This window comes from Heliangelus exortis, chromosome 2, assembly GCF_036169615.1.
Source record: "Heliangelus exortis chromosome 2, bHelExo1.hap1, whole genome shotgun sequence".
Classification (NCBI taxonomy): Eukaryota; Metazoa; Chordata; class Aves; order Apodiformes; family Trochilidae; genus Heliangelus; species Heliangelus exortis.
The window spans coordinates 145,799,791-145,817,271 of NC_092423.1; the positions used below are offsets into that span (position 1 = coordinate 145,799,791).

The 17,481-nt window shown below is 40.5% G+C and overlaps 1 protein-coding gene across 2 annotated transcripts; it reads right to left on the reverse strand.

Annotated features, from left to right (window-relative positions):
- Positions 1-270: 270 nt before the first annotated feature.
- Positions 271-16,496, reverse strand: LOC139793575 (uncharacterized). 2 transcript variants are annotated; one of them, XM_071738443.1, is made up of 2 exons: positions 16,384-16,496; positions 271-2,117 (listed from the first exon to the last, which is right to left on the reverse strand). In XM_071738443.1, the coding sequence occupies exons 1-2, from the start codon at positions 16,423-16,425 to the stop codon at positions 1,095-1,097; spliced, it is 1,065 nt and encodes a 354-aa protein (XP_071594544.1). In that variant the 5' UTR covers positions 16,426-16,496; the 3' UTR covers positions 271-1,094. The 2 variants fall into 2 exon arrangements, with proteins under 2 accessions (XP_071594544.1, XP_071594546.1); XM_071738445.1 differs by lacking the exon at positions 16,384-16,496 and adding an exon at positions 10,175-10,360.
- Positions 16,497-17,481: the final 985 nt, after the last annotated feature.

The window sequence follows — 17,481 nt, forward strand, 5'->3', positions numbered from 1 at the left end:
TGGTTTGTTTTGTAGTACACATAAAAATAATATTCAGTCTTCAAAAGTTTCTGATGATTTTAAAAGGTGACTAAAAGTGAACAGATAAAAAATGCAAGACAAGAACTTTTGAAGCAAGACAATGAAAATATAAGGATTCCTCTCTTTACCAAGAAATTGGGAAAGGACAAAGAGAAGTAGATCTGAAGAAATAAAGGAAAAAATCATCTATTAGATGCTGCTTTCTAAATATCTTGACACTAACAGTAAGACAATGAATATGAATCAGTGTGAAGTGAAAAGTTACTTTTATTACACATTTTTGCACTCCATGGCTTGGTTAGTAGCCCTGCAAATGGGCAACTAAAAAGATAGACCATACAATGTAAGAAAATAGAGACTGAAGGACATTATATATCATCTGGCCCATGTCATGTCTGAATGAAGGATTAACTTTCTGAAATCATCCTTGGCAGGTGTTTGTTCAATGTATTATTTAAAATTTCAGTGACAGAGATTCCCATCTCTGTAAACAGTATTCTTCAGTGTTTATTGTGTTTAAAATTATTTCTCCTTTTCTCACTGAAATGTCCCTTGCTAAGTCTTATGCTAATTACTTTTTGTTCTGCTAACAAAAGATATGAAGAACATTTTAATCTTGTCTTTCTGAAACAAGCTTCCTACAACTAAAAGTGGGAGGGCTGTATTTTCTAGAGCAAATGATGTTATTTCTTTTCATCTTGCCCCAGACATAGTATTTTCTAGGTTTCTGTTTTTCTCTTGGTCCCTCCATACAGTCCACACCCAGATTTTTCCTGCATGGTCCACATGTCTTGAAAAGTTGTATTGAATGCTGGACTCAGGACTGTGGCTGGGGCCTTTCTAGTGTTGAGCTGTGCAGGAGGATATTTGTCCTGTGTCCCACTTATTTCTAAGATGTTTTAAAACCTTAGAAATGCCATAGATGTTCAACAATATTGACTTATTTTCACTTTGTGGTCTCCTAATATCTTCAGACACACTTCTGAAGACTCATATCCAAACAGTCAGTCTAAAACATTTTACTGGGTAGTTATTGTGTCTAACTCTCCTGTACATTACATGATATGTGATATTCAGTCTTCATCCACCTGGATGATGTCTCCCAAGGCCATCCTTCGAGTAGTCTGCTTTTTCACAAGAGAGGCTTCATCCAACTCCCCTTGCTTTGCTCCTCGTTCCTTCTGTTTTTTGGACATATTTTCAATGAGCTTGCTTGCATCACTGAGGGTTTTTTGTGTTCGTTGATGTGCAGATTTCTGCTTGCCTTCTCCTGCACTTGGATCTGTGGCCTTTAAGGGTTTAGCTTTCCCATGGTCTTCCTGCTGCTCTTTTGTGTGCTTTACTCTGAATCGGCGCCGAGAAACATTCTGGCAAGGATCAGGGATGCTGTCAGGGATGCTGTCAGGGATGTTGGACTCTTCATGCATCTCAGATACATGGAGAATGGGGATTAGAGGCTTACGGAGTGTCTTGGGAACTTCTTCAACACCAGGTTGTTTAGTCAACTTAGAGGTTGTCTCTGGAGGCAAAACAATTTGAATTTCTCCCAGGGGTTTGCTATTTTTCAGGGGTGGGGGATCATCTTTATTCTCCAGAGCAGCCTTCTCACTTAGCTTTATCTTTTGAAGGTTTTCCAGCTCCCCCTGAGCCAGATTTTTTACCCTTTTCACAATGGGTTCATTGCTGGTGGCTTTAATGGTCAGCTTCTGAGCAGCCATTTGGGCTTCCCTCTGGATGCTCATGATCTTTTGGAGTTGAGCTTCTTTGACTTCCACAGGGATATCCAGAGGGGCCAACTTCACTGGCCTCTTCAGGGTGATGTTCTCTGTGCTACAAAACTCCTTTGCACGATGCAGGCTGGGAGATAAAGCCCCCTCTTTTTTCACCTTTTCTGGCCACATTTTTTTCTCTCCCTGGGATAACCTCTTCTCTGAAATCTTTGGAGAAGGAGGATGGAAACCAAGGTTTCTATGTTCATTTCCTGTTTTCCCTCCTGGCAAGACAAGAGTGGGATTTTTCTCAGGCTTCAGGTTCACAATGGTGACTTCACTAACAGTGCAGTTAGGCTTGGACTTTTCTTCAGCCATTGGGACACCCTTAAAGAAAGCAAACAGACATGGGAATCACTTTCATACAATCATTGCTGTTAGGTTTTTGTATGATGTTTGGGAATTTGACAAGAGTGCCAGCTTGGTGTCCCTTGAAGCATGCTCCTCAGAACCATAAATCCTAAACACTGTACTTCATGTTTTGGCTTACCCCAGGCTAATCTAAAATGAAGGATAAATTTATTCTCTGTAGCTGGAATCTAAATAAGCCTGACAGCTGAGAAAACAGGGCTTGTCTCCTCCCTTCCTGTCACCAAAGCATCTCAAACAACATTACAATCCTTTCTTCCACTCAGTCCCAAATGCTGAATGTCCTTTCTAAGCAGTGAGAGTCACCAGGCTGTACACTGCAGTCACTCATTTAAAGGAAGGTTAGGACCTCCAAAACACATGGAAAATACCAAAGACTTTATGTTAGCTTTGAGAAGCTCCTACTTCAGATTTAGGTGTGGGTCCTTCCTTTTCCCTCCATGATGAGCATTTCTGATGAGGGTGATCACTCCTGCTCACCCTGTTCAAATGCTGACATGAGCTTTATAGGACAGGGCAAGTATCTTCATTTCAGCCAAAATTCTACCTTATTTCACAAGGTACTTATCTATAAAGGATAGAAAATTGAACCAATGATGATTTTGCTTGTGTCAGTAGAAAACAACCTTATCTGAGTCTAGATGATGTTCAGAACACAGTGGATATTGTTCAGTTTTAAAAGCAATGTTTCCAAGATGTTAAATAAAGGAACTGCTAAATGGCAAATCTGGCAAATCTGGAGAGCAATTCTTGCCCTCGTTGAGAGAATCTTCATGCCATGGCTGGGAAAAGATCTGTATTTGCGTCAATTATACAAGTATCTTGTAAAAATGGGTTGGGTTGATCAACTTTCTAGTGCTGTGTAGCATTGATTGGCTCATGGCTGGAATCAGGAGATGGACTTTTTGGTCCCTTTTCCATTCAGGCTCTCTGTTTCTCTACATTTTATGTGACAGTCAAGAGCAAATTCTTGACTGTATCTTGGACTTCTAGACCTTACTATCTTAAATATATTTAATTAAATGATAACGTTAAGTTGGTTTTTTCTGTGACAGAGAACATGAGATACTTTACTTCACAGATCCTCTCATCTCCTCTAATCAAATCTGCATTGGTACTTCCTATTCATTGATATTAGTGGAATTTTTCCAAGTACCTAAACCTAGTATCATTTTAATAAAAATCATATTCTTATTGCCCTTCTTGTGTATTGCTGTGTTCCAGAAAAAGCAGTTAAGGATGCCTACAGCTCTGTAAATGTGAAGTGAGAGAAAATAAACATAAATAAACCTTTGTCCTAAAATGCATTCACATAAAGCAACGAGACAGAGTTAAAACTCCAATGCAAAGCGAGGCATGGGAATGGACAGGAAGATAAGGTAATCAATCTACTATCTACAAATTATCATTTTGAAAAGATCTTGACTGAGAAACCTTTTAGCTGACTTTAAAAGCGAGTATCCAAATAAAACACAGTCACCTCTAGAAGCCTATAGATAAAATTGCCTAAACAAAGACTTTTTCTAGTTGAGGCCATTCTTTGTTTTCATGCCAGTTTCAGACAAGAGTGGCTACATGACTGTGTCATTCTCATCTTCATCTGAGGAAAATTGTTCCAAGTAAAATAGCCTTTCAGAAATTTTACACACAGCTTCAATCCGACTGGAGTCCTGATGTTAATACACTTAAAACTCATCCAAGGAACAGATAACAAGATAAGCTGCATTCTCTGTTACCCTGCACACATTACTCTCTGCCTCCTCAAAATGTCCATCTGCTATGTATATGCTCCTACTTAAAATTTAATTAAGTAATTGGCCCAATCTTGTGTTGGTAATTGCACTGTGCCCAAAATTCCCTTTGCAGTCAAGGAGATACCCGTACAAAGAATGAGTGGTTCAGGCTCTCAGGGTCAGATTATGATAGTGGTATTAGCAAAGGGACCATTGGCCTTTATTTAGAAACCACAGCCTTCATGTAATTTAAATACTTTCCTTCCCCGTCTCAGCTTGCTGATCCTTCTGATACAAACTACAGAGTAATGGAAGGGCAGAGACAAGAAGGGTCAGGGTACATTATTAGTTTTTAAATAAACTTATTGCTGCCACTGTAGCACAGTGACAAATTAGCATGGAGTGGCCTCAGATCTAGGAAATTTGATGTCCCCCATAAACAGAAATCCAATGACCCTTATCTTAGTGCCCAGGCTGGATGGTCCTCAGAGAGAGATGCTTTTGCTATTTTTACTTCACTTGGGTTTCAGGTGTCTACTCATTGCAGGGCAATAAACACTTGATTTAGAGGCAGAGAGAGAGATGTGCAATAGAGTCTTGGGGAAACCTGATGCTGTTTTGAAACCTTGTTCAGCAGCTTGATGACTTGATCAAGAAAAGAGATTGAGGTTTCTTTGCAGTCTTGGTCCTCAGCCTCTGTCATTCTACAGCTGATGAAACCAGACAGATTTAAAGCAGCCTCAGGAACCCAGACATCTTTGCTTGGTGTGTACATGGCAGAAGTAGGGAGCAGTAAAATGGGCCAGGTATGGGATGCACATGGATATCCTAACAACCAGCTGGGCTTTAACCAGAAAGTCAATCCACTAGCAGGAAACAACAGGAGGTTGTTGTGGTATCACAAAGCTCTGCAGGGTTTGAGCTCCAAAGCACTGTTTTAGGCAAACCCCTTGTCTGTATGACTCCAAAATCCTTTCTTGCCTTAGTCCCATTGTGAATATAATCACGAGGAGGCAATACTGGAATTACAGCATACATGATTATAGAGATATCCTCATTAAAAAAAAAAAAAAAATTCTTTAAAAGTCTATACTTCCTTTAAAAATTTCTGATTCCTTAGTCAAACTTGTGAAGTTTGCTCTCCTTGCTCAATGAAACTGAAATTCTAGTACATTACTTAAAACCAACAAAAACCAACAAACAAACAAAGAAAAAACACAAATAAACAAACAAAAAAACCCTCACTAAACCCCAGGCTCTTACTACATAAGGAAAAGCTTTAATCTCATTGCTAAGGGATAATCTGTAGTGATAAGCAGATATTACACAACAGCTTTTCCTTCCCATCATCACGTGTACTAAGTGCTTGCTGCAGTTCAAAGAGGAAGACAGAAATACCAAAGAAAGGAAGTTCCCAGATCAAATCCTCCAGCTTATCTGGTTGAAAGCTTGTCCCCAAAGCAGAGGGCTTTGAGTTCAATTCCAAAATAAACACCAAGCCTTCAGTGTACCTTAATTCTCCATGTGATGCCTGAAGCTCTGGTCCTAGAAAGGCCCCTGGCATGTGGGGACACATTACACATTCTGTCATTCAACAGGAGAGAGAAGTGATTCAGTTTAAAGATCAGGCTTTGCTTCCACTGCAGATTCTGCATATGCAGTAAACTACTCAGGTCATTGTGAATGGGCAAAGCTATGAACAGAGCAAGCACTGGAATAATTCCCAGAAAAGCCTTAAATATCCAGCCCAGCAGTACACTGCTTTTGTCAGATGGAATAAAAGTCACACCTGCAATATTAGGGACTTATATGATCACAGGACAAGGAGCGATGGTTACAAGCTGAAAGAGGGTAGATTTAGGTCAGATATTAGGAAGAAATTCTTTAGTGTGAAGATGGTGGGACACTGCCATAGGTTGTCCAAAGAAGCTGTGGCTGCCCCATCCCTGGAAGTGTTCAGGGTCAGGTTGGATGGGGCTTGGAGCAACCTGGTCTAGTGGGAGGTGTCCCTGCTCATGGCAGGGGGGTTGGAATCACAGAATCACAGAAAGTTAGGGGTTGGAAGTGATCTCAAAAGATCATCTAGTCCACTCCCCCTGTGAGAGCAGAAACTTAATGATCTTTAGGGTGCCTTCCAACCCAAACCATTCTATGATTCTATGATGATTCTATGATTTGCTGTATGAGGAAAATTTAACAAAATTGAGTTGTCTGTGAGTCAGTGTGTCCTTAGAGGTCAGATGATCCATTATGTCGATGAGGCTGGTGCAGCTAAAGCATAAAAATGCCTGTAATCAGCAGTACTGAAGACAGTGCTAGCATCACACTTAGCTGTCTTTGATCCCAAAATATCCAGGTACCAAGGTGGAGTGAGTGAGGGGATTTCACACAAGTCCCTCCCAAGTCTCTTCAGTGCAAGGTGCAAAGATCATGTGTTATTCTGCCTCAACACCCTTTCCATCACACTACTTGCTGATTTAAAACAATAATGACAACAAGAACAATTCCAGTACAGGACAAAGGAAACACAGTCAAATGGTTTGGACACCAGTCCAGCATCAGAGACCTCATTTCAAATCCCTTTTCTACCACAAGCTGGTCATATGATGGCAGGGAAGATGTTTTGTCCCTCTGTGACTGTGTTTTCCACCTGTAAACCTGTATTTATTCCCATTCCTAACCCCAAGGTGCATTCTGCATGTACGTATGCCAGAGAATATAAGTTACTCAGCAACAGGTGAAATGATGGTGTGTTAGCTCCCAAAACAGGTTCAGTTCCAGATAAACTTTCAGAGAACAAGGACTCTACAGAAGGTGGTACCTGTTGAATAACAAAGACAGAAGCACGAAAAAATCTGTATCAGTTGAAAATGATGTCAAGTGATACTAAACATGTATTCAACATTTTTCTCAGTGCTCTTCTGTCAATATCTTTATAGGATTTTGCCTATCTTAGTATAAGTTTTGCTTCATAGAGGCCTTGTTTTTCCATTATCAGTTTTATTTTGTGAATGAGAATGTGAATGAGAAAAGGATCAGACATGACTTACTTTTTGCAATCACTAACCTAAAAGAACATTACGTAAAAACATATTTAAAATATGTTCATGAATTATGCAGGATCTTAAGAGGAATTCCACCACTTCATACAATTTGGCACTCTTGTTCCTAAAGTTATCATTGCTCTAATAGCTCCTCTTAAATCTGGTTTGAGTTACAGGAGCCCTACAGCAGACCTGTCTTTGCAGGCACACCCAGTTTAGAAATTGTGGAGTCTTCAGACTCCCAACAGGATTTCCAAGCTGAACTGAACAATTTAACTCTTGAGCAGCTTCTAGTAGGAATTTGCCATATTGCAGGAAAGAAGATTTGCAGACCTCCTGTCCTTCTTATTGGCATTCTGTGACAACAGGTAAGCCTTGTAGGCCAACTTTTCCAACTTCAACACCTAAATAGACATTGTTCTTTATTTAGACCAAGACAAAGATCTGCAAAAAATTAGCAACTAATTTTAGACTCCTAAATCCAGATTTAAGATATAAATAAATGACCTGTTTTTCAAAAGCAGCACTGGCTTTGCACTTAAATTCAGCCACCTTGTTTAAGAATCTAAATAATCACTCAAGACTCTAAATTCAGCTTCAGAAAAACCTCAGCTGTCAGAAGAAGGAGAATGATTTCCCAAAGTCCCAAGCACCTGCAAATCTGTACCATTTCAACAAGACCACACAAGTGCTGTGTGTGTGTGTGTGAAATTACAGCACTAGACTAAATCTCATTGCTGTTGAGTGGAGTGAAGCAGAAATGAAAAATGCTGACTATCAGCTCCTGCTTACGTTACAAGCCCAGAAAGACAGTGGTGTGAGCAGAGCTTGCAGAGACAAAGCAGCTGAGCTCTTCCCTTGCCACTTTTTCTTAATTTAGAGCTTGGCACTGTAAAATCCAAAGAGATGGAGCTATCTGCCACGATGCAAAGTCATGTCTAGGAATTAATCTGATACCCCACAGTATCCCACTGATAAGAGAGGCCAGCACCTTGGAGGCACAGAGAGCAACTGCAATCATTCAATCTGCCTCTTCTCTGGCTGCCACTCATCCATGGCACACAAAAATACCCAAAAAGACAAACACCTATTCTCAGCTCTCCCCTGTAGTTATTTCATTCAGAACAGAAGAATGAGCACCCTTGTCTTCTGAAAAGGAGGTGTCAGCAATATCATTTTTTTCTTAAAACATACAGGCTAGGAAGTTGACTTCTGAGAAGAGAGACTCTCAAGCCTTCTCATACCCCATCTCCACAGCATTGTGGGGTCATTACTGCTGCCAGAATTATTCATTTTTGACTTGTCAGCCCAATTAGTCCAGAAGTGAGAAACTGGCATGACTACACAGGCTGGCAGTGAGAGCACTTTTGAAGGTGCCCTTTGATAAGGACCAATTAATATAAAGAGGTCCAGTCCTAAAATCTTCTTGAACGTCCATCTCAAAGACTAAAAGTGACTTTACAACTTCCTTATCTTTTTCTACAATACGTTTTCAACACTATAGCACCAGGACAAGGGGCTAGGATTGTTTCTATCCCAGGCTTGTCTCACGTATTAGTTAGGGCATGCTCCCAATAGTATAGTCAGGTATAGTCTCATCACACTAGAAAATGCTTTGGGAAAATATTTATGACCTGTTTGAAGGGTTTGTAAAATGGACAGGAATCAGCTCTACTCACTTCAGGTATTAAAGTCCAGTCTGAGCTAGATGTCTAAAGTACCCTCAACAGAAATGAAGAATGACCAGTTCATGGTCTCCAAAAATAGGTACTTCAGAAAGTACCTCGAACAGTGGAGTGAGTTTTCTTCCAGGAAATCCTGCCCCACTTCAATGACTTTGTGACACCAGTGGCTGAAGTGAAGGAAGAAAACTCAGATGAGGGAGCCAACAGTGGACAAGAGCCTGCAAAAGAGACCCCATCTCTAATGGCCTGAGACAAGCCCTGAATGTTTATTCTAACCTTTGTGGTAATTTTTTACCCACATTCTATGGCTGTCACTCACTTCATGCTGTCACTCCATGAATACATTTTTGAAATGTTCTTATTAAGCCCTAGGCAGCATTTACTTTTACACCAGTATTGATGTTAAAGCAGAATTACCTCTTAGCCCTGTTAATCCACTGATGCTTTGACAGCAGGGGTATTACAAATAGACCTTCTTTGTGACAAATTATTAAACATGACCTGAAAGTCCACAGCTTTCCAATTTCATGAAAACTTACCATTTCCTTGTTGAATGCTCTAGCATTTAAGGCTTGAAGAGTCAATGACAGCCCATCCTCTGATCCACTAATGACATGGCTGTTGAAAGATTTTGATGTCACTTCTTTTATCCACAAGCCTATTATCTGACTCTTATCGCTTTTGCTCTTCAAACAGAGGCTGCTTTATAGAGCACTGCAGTGGGCAGGCAGGTGATGTAGGAACTACTTTTTCTATGGATTTGCTCCCCAGTCACAGAGGAATCACTGAACATCTCTATGCTTTGCAATCAATGGATGCCCTTTAGATATTTTGCACAAACTGAGAATCTGTTAAATCTGCTGGGCTGCTTGAGAAAAACACTATAACCTCTTCCAACCTAAATTTGCCTCTAGATTCAGCAGGATGCTGTTTGTTTTATGCCAACAGTCCTAAAGTTATGCAGTGTTATTCAACTACTATGCTCTCCTCTGAGAAGGGTTACATTTCAATAAGGCGTGGATCCGTGCACCATTTGGAGGCCACTGTAGGACCTTCCAGATGGTAGGCAAAATATATTAATCTATGTCATGAAAATTTATTTCATATGAAAGTAATAAATTGTTTATGTAAAAAAGAGGCAGGACTAATACATTAGCATTCAGGGCTGAATTACACTAGGGTACAGGCACACACATCTCACAGTGAACTCAGCTGTTTTGGCTGTTATAACAAGAATAATTGAAAAGAATTATTAAGTACAGATACCCTGCATTTGGACAGAATATGCCAACACACTATCTACTGCACTGTTAAAACAACCCGCCCCTCTCCATAGTGAATTTAACTCAATCATAAGAAACCAGCTATGATTGAAGAGAGAAAAAAACCCACATAATAATAGAGAGAGCATGTAACAGCATGGGCTTACTGCTACATTTGCATTGACGTCAGAGCAAACAAGATTAAATGAAGGCGAGCACAGCTACAGAAATGTGACCTTAAACACAGCCCCAGAATTGCAGATATTGCCAAAATCTTAGCTGCATCCCCACCTGCTGTGCTGACATAGCCCCAGAGATGTCTTCAAGAAGCAGCTGAAGGTCCCTGTGGCAGCTTCATTCACCTTTGAGCAAAGGGCACATTGCCACAGAGAGGAATCAAGGATGGGGCAGAAAGGATCCCCCTGGCATGTTCCCCCAGAAGGAACAAGTGAGGCTGGCAGAATTTCCAGCAGCCTCTTAGTTGCTATAAGCTCTGCTGGGATGGCTTTGGCCTCTGTCTAGTCCAGGATTTGGGAGAAGATCAAAAAGGGCTTAATCTCATTTTCCCAGTCATTCACTCTCCCTTCCTTTGCCCCATGTAACCTTGACACTTTGGAGTTGTAGTCTTGGAAGCCCAAGTCACATAGATAACCATGCCACTGGGAACAATGGTTAATGCCACCTTCAAAAAGCTAACAACAATTGCAGCTAAAAATCTGTTACCATAGGAGCAAAGCCCATTCAAGTCCACCCATTCAAATGAACCGTGATTACATGGTGAAATTGCCAAAATCTGTACCACTTTTCTCTAAACAAAAAATAGAAAAAATATCCACAGCCAAGAAAAAAAAGACATTTTTGGCAAGAGAACATCCCTTAAAAAAAACTAAGAAGATAGATCCCAGCCTTCCCAGATACTGTGACTTAGAATGAACAAATGTGTTTCCTTTGACTTAAAGGATGGGATTACTCAAGTCTTTGCCTAGAAGAGTTGTTCTGGAATGGTTAAAGCATATTGTGAGAGCTTTGGCAGACAAGTAACACTGTAATACCTTCCCAAATCAATTTGTCCTAGCTGAAGAAAGCTGGAGATACTTTTTCCATGAACTACTGAGAATTAAATTCTTATCCCATATCTTCCTTCATCTTTGTCTAGGTAAAACTAGCTGGGCAATTTTGTAGTTTTGTAGTTTCCTGAGTCCATAATATAACCAGGGAGTTTCCTTGTCAAGGGTAAAAAAAAGGAAGATGTATTAATAAAACAACTGCATCATACTCAGGCTCCAACCAGATGCTCCTGTTGGAGTCACAGTACCAGGTCAAGCAGTGTGCTATGAGGAGCTAAAAACCCTTTAAAAATTTTGATCCTCTGGCATAGAGAGATCCTGGGGATTACTGCCTTTCTGGTCTTATTTCAGGCTCAACAGTCAGCCTATATTTTTAGGCAGGGCTGGAGATCTTTGAGAGCCTCTTGGATGAGCCTTAAGGATCTTATATCACTTTCTGATTTCAGCATGAAGAAAGGTGGTTTGGGTTTTTTTGTTTCATTTTGTTTTGTTTTGTTTTTACCCATGCACCTTTATGGGTGGAAGTATCTCTGGACAGATATTTGGTTTGATGATGGTGGGTTTTTAAAAAAGCAACACATCTCTAATCAAACTGCACCAAGCAATTTTTTCCCAGCCTTAGGACCCCAAGGAGATAAATTGTATTATGCCACCTAGCTTATTTCTAAAAGCTCCTGAAGATCTGATGGGTCCTTCACTGCATTTCCTCTCTCCTCTCTTTTAGATGTAGGATCTTAGCACTTCTGACTTGTGCTTTTGAGTGTTTTCCAGTCCAGCAGTCAAGAGACCTTTGTTGATTCAACCTTTAGCAGTTGACTCTACCTGGAAGTGAAAATAGACTCTTTGCTTCATTCTGACTCTGTGCTCAACCCTTGGACAGTAGACAACTAATTTTAAAATAGATGAAAGCTCATTGCAACTACAGCACTGGCTCCACTCTGTCTCCTGCCTTCCAAGGAACCATAAGGAGCACTCACTCTATTAAACCTCAGACATCTGAAATTTAATGTATTTATTGCCATTACAGTGCTTTTGCCAACAAACAGTATACCCTTGCTTGCAGGTGCCTCTTAGTCCAAGTGTGCAATTGGAGTGGGATCCATTCATATCACTGTGGACTTTCTGAATTTGGTCCTGCCAGCTCTCTAGAAATGTTGATGGCTTTACTCACCTCTCTTTAATTTGTTTTCTTCTTACTTATTACCATAGCTTTGCTCCTCAGAGTTAAGCACATTTCACTGCAAACAAACAAAGCCTGGAAAAAAACCAGCAGATTTCCAGAACATTTCCAGGACTAAGACATCATCGTGCTTCTCCGGGTAAGCTGCTCTCCCTTGAATTAATGAGGAGCTCTTCTTCTGCAAGAGCAGCTGGCCATGAAGGAATTCCAACCATCCTGTCTAAATTTGGAGCTAAAATGGAGCAAACTTCTCTAATATGGTCCATACTACCAGTCAAGTTCATTATATTATCCATGTGTTTTGAATAGTGAATAGTTAGAGTTTTAAGGGACCTTAAAGATCATCCTGGTTCCAAACCCCCTGCATGGGCAGGGACTAACAAATTATTGTTGTTCTTCCCTTAGGACTATAGCACTGCACTCAGAAATTCACCTCTCAGTGGTACTCTTTCTGTTCTCTTTGGTGTTAGAACTGAAACAATAAGAAGACCTCCAGAACCATCCAAAGCTGGACATATGTGTTGCAACACACGGGGACACCTTGGGAAATCCCTAGAAGTTCTCAGTGCTGTACATTTTACAATCAATGGTGATGCCCCTCACCCGTGCCCCTCTTTGGCATTATGTATGTCCCTTAGCTGAGGATCCAGTCCACACACCTATCCATGTGGATCACTCCATGCAACAGTTCCACCAAGCTTCCTTACAAGTGGACAACCATGAATATGAAACCTATCCCCTTCCTAAATTCCATACAAGGCCTCCAACTCAAGTGTTGGCAGAGTCTTGCCTACTCCTTATCTGGAAATACACCACATTTACCTCTTTAAGTAAAGTTACACATTATTTCAGTAGGATGAGCTTCTTGGCTCTGTTGAGCATCTCTGTCTATACCACCAGTTTTCTGCTCAGCATAAAGAAGTCACCAATAATGTCAGTATCCTCCAAACACCCCAGACTACCCAGATGCTCACTCTTAACACCTCTTAGCCACTTAGCTTGCTCTTAGCTCTAGAACTTTCCCCCACCTCCTCAGAACTGTAGCTGCCCTTGCTCTATCTTACCACAACTCCTGGTCCTGATCCCTACAATTCACTTGTGAAGCAGGTAATTTCTCCTTGTAAGACTTGGAATTATTTCTGTTTTGTTTTCTCTGATGAGAGGTACAGAGTGCTGCTTTAATCATTAGACTGCTGTGTCTTGACACACACACACGTCCTCAGAGTGTTCACATTATTCCAACTCAGCTGCCCACTGTCCTATCTTGTCAGAGTGTTTTGAAAGGGAAATCCTATCAGAGCATAATAGGAATGGAAGTCACAGCTATTAGTCCATAGCACTTTCTAACAGGTCAGGGAACAGCAGGAGATCTAATCATCTCCAGACAGGTTTTCTTTTCTTTCTCATAGTCTTGAATAATAACTAAATATCACCTCCTCTGGATGACTTTAAATGCTATTAACATATCTAATGAGTAACACAGAAAGGCAGCTAAAAGGACAAGTACATGTGAACAGGCACTGGCTATGGAGGAGAAGTGAATGTTTGTTCTGCATCTATATGGACATCTTTAGGGTGAACAAAGTCAGCTGCTGTCTATCTTTCCTAACAATTTGCTGGTAGAAAAAAATAGAGACATGAAGAAGCCTAATGTGAGTCAGGAAGGCAATTCATGCCTTTAAAGAGGATGCCTCACTGAAACAAGATATTTTTCCTAACTTTGTCCTCTGAGTGTCAGAAGGGAGCGTCCTACTGCAACTCTTTGTCTCCTCCGTGGCCCTGTATCCTGGCTTGGGTTCCTCACCTGTGAAACTGTATGTCATAAGGAGAGGGAAAACTTTTGCCATGGCTATTTTCATTAATTACATTGATAATCTGTTTCCTTAAAGGGTTTCTTTTAGGTTTGAACAATTACTTTTCATTTTGCCCAGTCCACTCCACCCCACTGCCCCCATATCTCATTTTCAGCTGGTCAGTATGTGATGGCTGCTTTGATTGGGTAGTTGGTACTGTGTCTCTTACTACCCTCAGTAAAGCCCCTGGTCAGGGTTGTTTTTAAGTATCTCTTTTCCCAAGAAGGGCTGGAGCAAGGCTGTAGGAAAGGTCATTAGCATCATTCCAGATCTTTAGCCATTGCAGAGAAATAAATAATATCTTGTGTGCTGGAGGTGTTTACAAGCTGTATGCTAAACACAGAGGGATTTTGTTTTCTCTTCCCACATCAGACCAAAGCTGGACTTAAGTTGCACCTACTTACTTGTTTTACATAATGACAAATCAAGCCCTCTGTATCCTGCAGGTCATCTGGCCCAGTTCATCATGGCAGATTACAAAAAAAAAAATAAAAAAATGAGGGAACTAGCAGAGATATCACATCTTAATCTCCAAATGCTCAGACTCGGGAGTAAAATCAAAATTAACCTCTCTGATTGTGGTTCCTCTATTGAAAGGGGACTAGATAAATATCTCCATGATCTTAAGGCTAACATCAAATCATCATCTCATAAAAATAAGGTGGTTATTGGAAAGTAGGTGATGGATGGGGGTGGGAGGAAGTGTTTTCTGTCTAATGTTCTCTTACCTCTATCTGATTGTGAGGGAACATTCCCAAAACACTGTCATAATTTCTACACTGTGGTAGTTGGTCTTACACAGTATGACTGTGGAACAGCCATTCTACTCTGGACTCATCTAAGAATCCAGATGGTACCAACACCAGCAATGCCACCCAGCAACCCCACATCCCAGATGTGCAGATTTTGTTTCACAGCATGGTTCTGCAGTTTTGTTATCCTCATCAGCTATGGAAGCTTTGCATAGTTCAGGTCAAGAACACACTTTATGCCCTGTGCACCACAGAGATTCCCTCTCAGTATTGTTCCTTGGGCCTCTCCCAGGTTTCTCTGTGCTCATCCAGTTTTATAGCACATATGTGCTGGGAAAGCAGCACAACCAGCACCATTGAAATGAGAATAGCAATGCCAGGTCTTTCCCCATTTCTCCAAGAGGCTTCTGAAGTGCTTTCCTCATTTGGAAAACCATCTAGTAGGACCCCAAGCTTACAAATTCCCTGTAACTAATAACCTTCTTGTGGGATTTTTCTCCTTAACTGACTTTTTTATATTGTGGAAATAAGACAAGCATCTGCTTCCCATTATTTTCCTCGTTCAGTTCTTGGATTTTGGAGATCTCCTTAAGGAAATTATGCAAGTCAGGCTTAAAATTCCCCTGAAAGCTTTCCCCACTAGTGAAAAGCTGATGGTTGTTGTTATAAGTAGCTTGGCTTAAGCATTACTTACCTGACTGGATAAGCTAGTCTATTTTTGCAGTAGTAATTATCTAATCTATCAGAAGGCACTGAGGATTTCAATAGAGAAGAGAAATACATCATGAAAAGCTATAAACATGCTTTACTTATAGAAAAATCCTAAGAAATATAGTAAGAAAATATACAGAAATTTTGTATTTTCATTATTTTTTTAGTACATAGAATTTATATGAGATTTCTTGGGCTTTACACCCACCCTGGAGTACTGAATAGGAACAATTAACATTGTTAGGGGTGCAATGGAGTTTGGGGAAAATAATTCAATTTCATTCACAGCTATAGAGCTCTTCTTCTAAAACTTAGACCAAGTGGAGCTTCAGAGAAAGATGCCAAAGAATGAACAACCATATTGTATAATGGGTTATGGTCCCTGCCATTGAAGAAATTTGTAGAGCCTAAACATTCATTTTCCAGCTGTCTGAAATTGTCATCCTGCTAGTAATAACTAGAAGAACTGAGATTGCAAGCTTCTCTAGCATCTTTTGCCAGCATTAGTTTCAGTTTTTACATGCTCCAAAGATCACTGTTTCCTGTTCACAACCCCTGTTAAATATCCTGAATTATATCTCTTCTAGAAAATCGTTCTGTTTTAGCCATTCTTTTAAGCAGATATTTCCACAAGGAGGGACTTTTGGCCATTTTTTTGCTGTGCAGTTCATTGTTTCTAATCTCTCCATTGCCATTACTGTGGCAATCAAGTGCCTGCACAATGCCCCAACTAGAAAATATCTTTTTTATTTGATTAGCTCCCAACTTCAGTCTTATTATTTATTAATAACCTCATTGCATTCATGGTCTGCATTGATCTGTCTTATCAGCACTGGCTCCTGCTCTCTTCTCAGTTTTCAAAAGTAAAAATTTCCAGCCATTTCTCCAAGCAAGACTCCTGTACAATCAATAAGAAGCCCGTGGCTTCCCCACTCACCAGCCTGCCCGGCAGTTCTTGCTTTGCTCGTTGTTTTATCATTCCCAAGAAGTGTCTCCTCCTCCTGATATTCAAGCTGCTCTGGCAGGGTTTTCAGAAACCAGGTGCTTTCCTGTCTCAGGAGAACTGAAAGGCTTAGAAATCCTACTGAGAGATAAGAAGTGGGAGATTAAGGCCAGCACTGTTGCACTCACTTAGGGACTGAACAAATTCTGCATGATAAAAAAAAAAAAGGCAAATGTGAATGTGTGTATTCTTCTTGGTGTTTTAGAGAGGAGCATTCTTACTTTAAGTATCCAGCTTGAAAGAATCCCCCTCCTTTACCTATCTTTTGTACCTATCATGCACCTTTTTCATTGTTTCATTCTTTTTTCTTCTACATCTTGCTTGTCTTTCACCTTTTGTCTTTTCTCTCTTCTCATTGGGCAATGTGGTCCTAAAATCCTAAATTTCTGCCTGCACTGTGTTTAGGTGTTGATTCCCAATATAATTCCCTACCTTTGGGTTTCAACATCTAAGTAGAAGTTGTCTGCCTTGCAGCAGAACCAGTGAAGAGGTTTCTGAGTATATTTGGTTTCTGAACACTCTCTCATTTGTGTTATATCCAAATCCCAGTGAATGATGGGGTGCATAAGTCCAAGGAAGGCTGGTAGCCTACAGTGAGAGGTGTTTCCAGCCATATCAAGCTTCTCTTGCTGCCTGCTCAGATACCTTGGCTCTATACATTAATTGCACAGAGTACAAGAACTTTCATAAGGCCATGCTGAAAGTACAGCAAGCTTTACCCCAGTATTTTTATCAGAATTTTAAATTTCCAACCCTGCTTCCTTGACAGCACTTCCATCTCTATGTTAAAAGGGAAGTGCTAAATGAAAGCCAAGATCCTGCTAGATCTAAGAGATTATGACAATGCAGGTATGGGCTAAACTGGTTAAAAGAAATGTAGCAGAGTGACCAACCATCAAATAACAACAGGGTTGGGTATCCTGAAGGTGAGGAGTGAAAGGCAGAGAGAGAACAGATTTATGCTGTGTCTTCACTGTGACTCTGAAACAGATGTGTCCAGCTAAGGATAGAAACCTCCTGGTACCTGGCTTA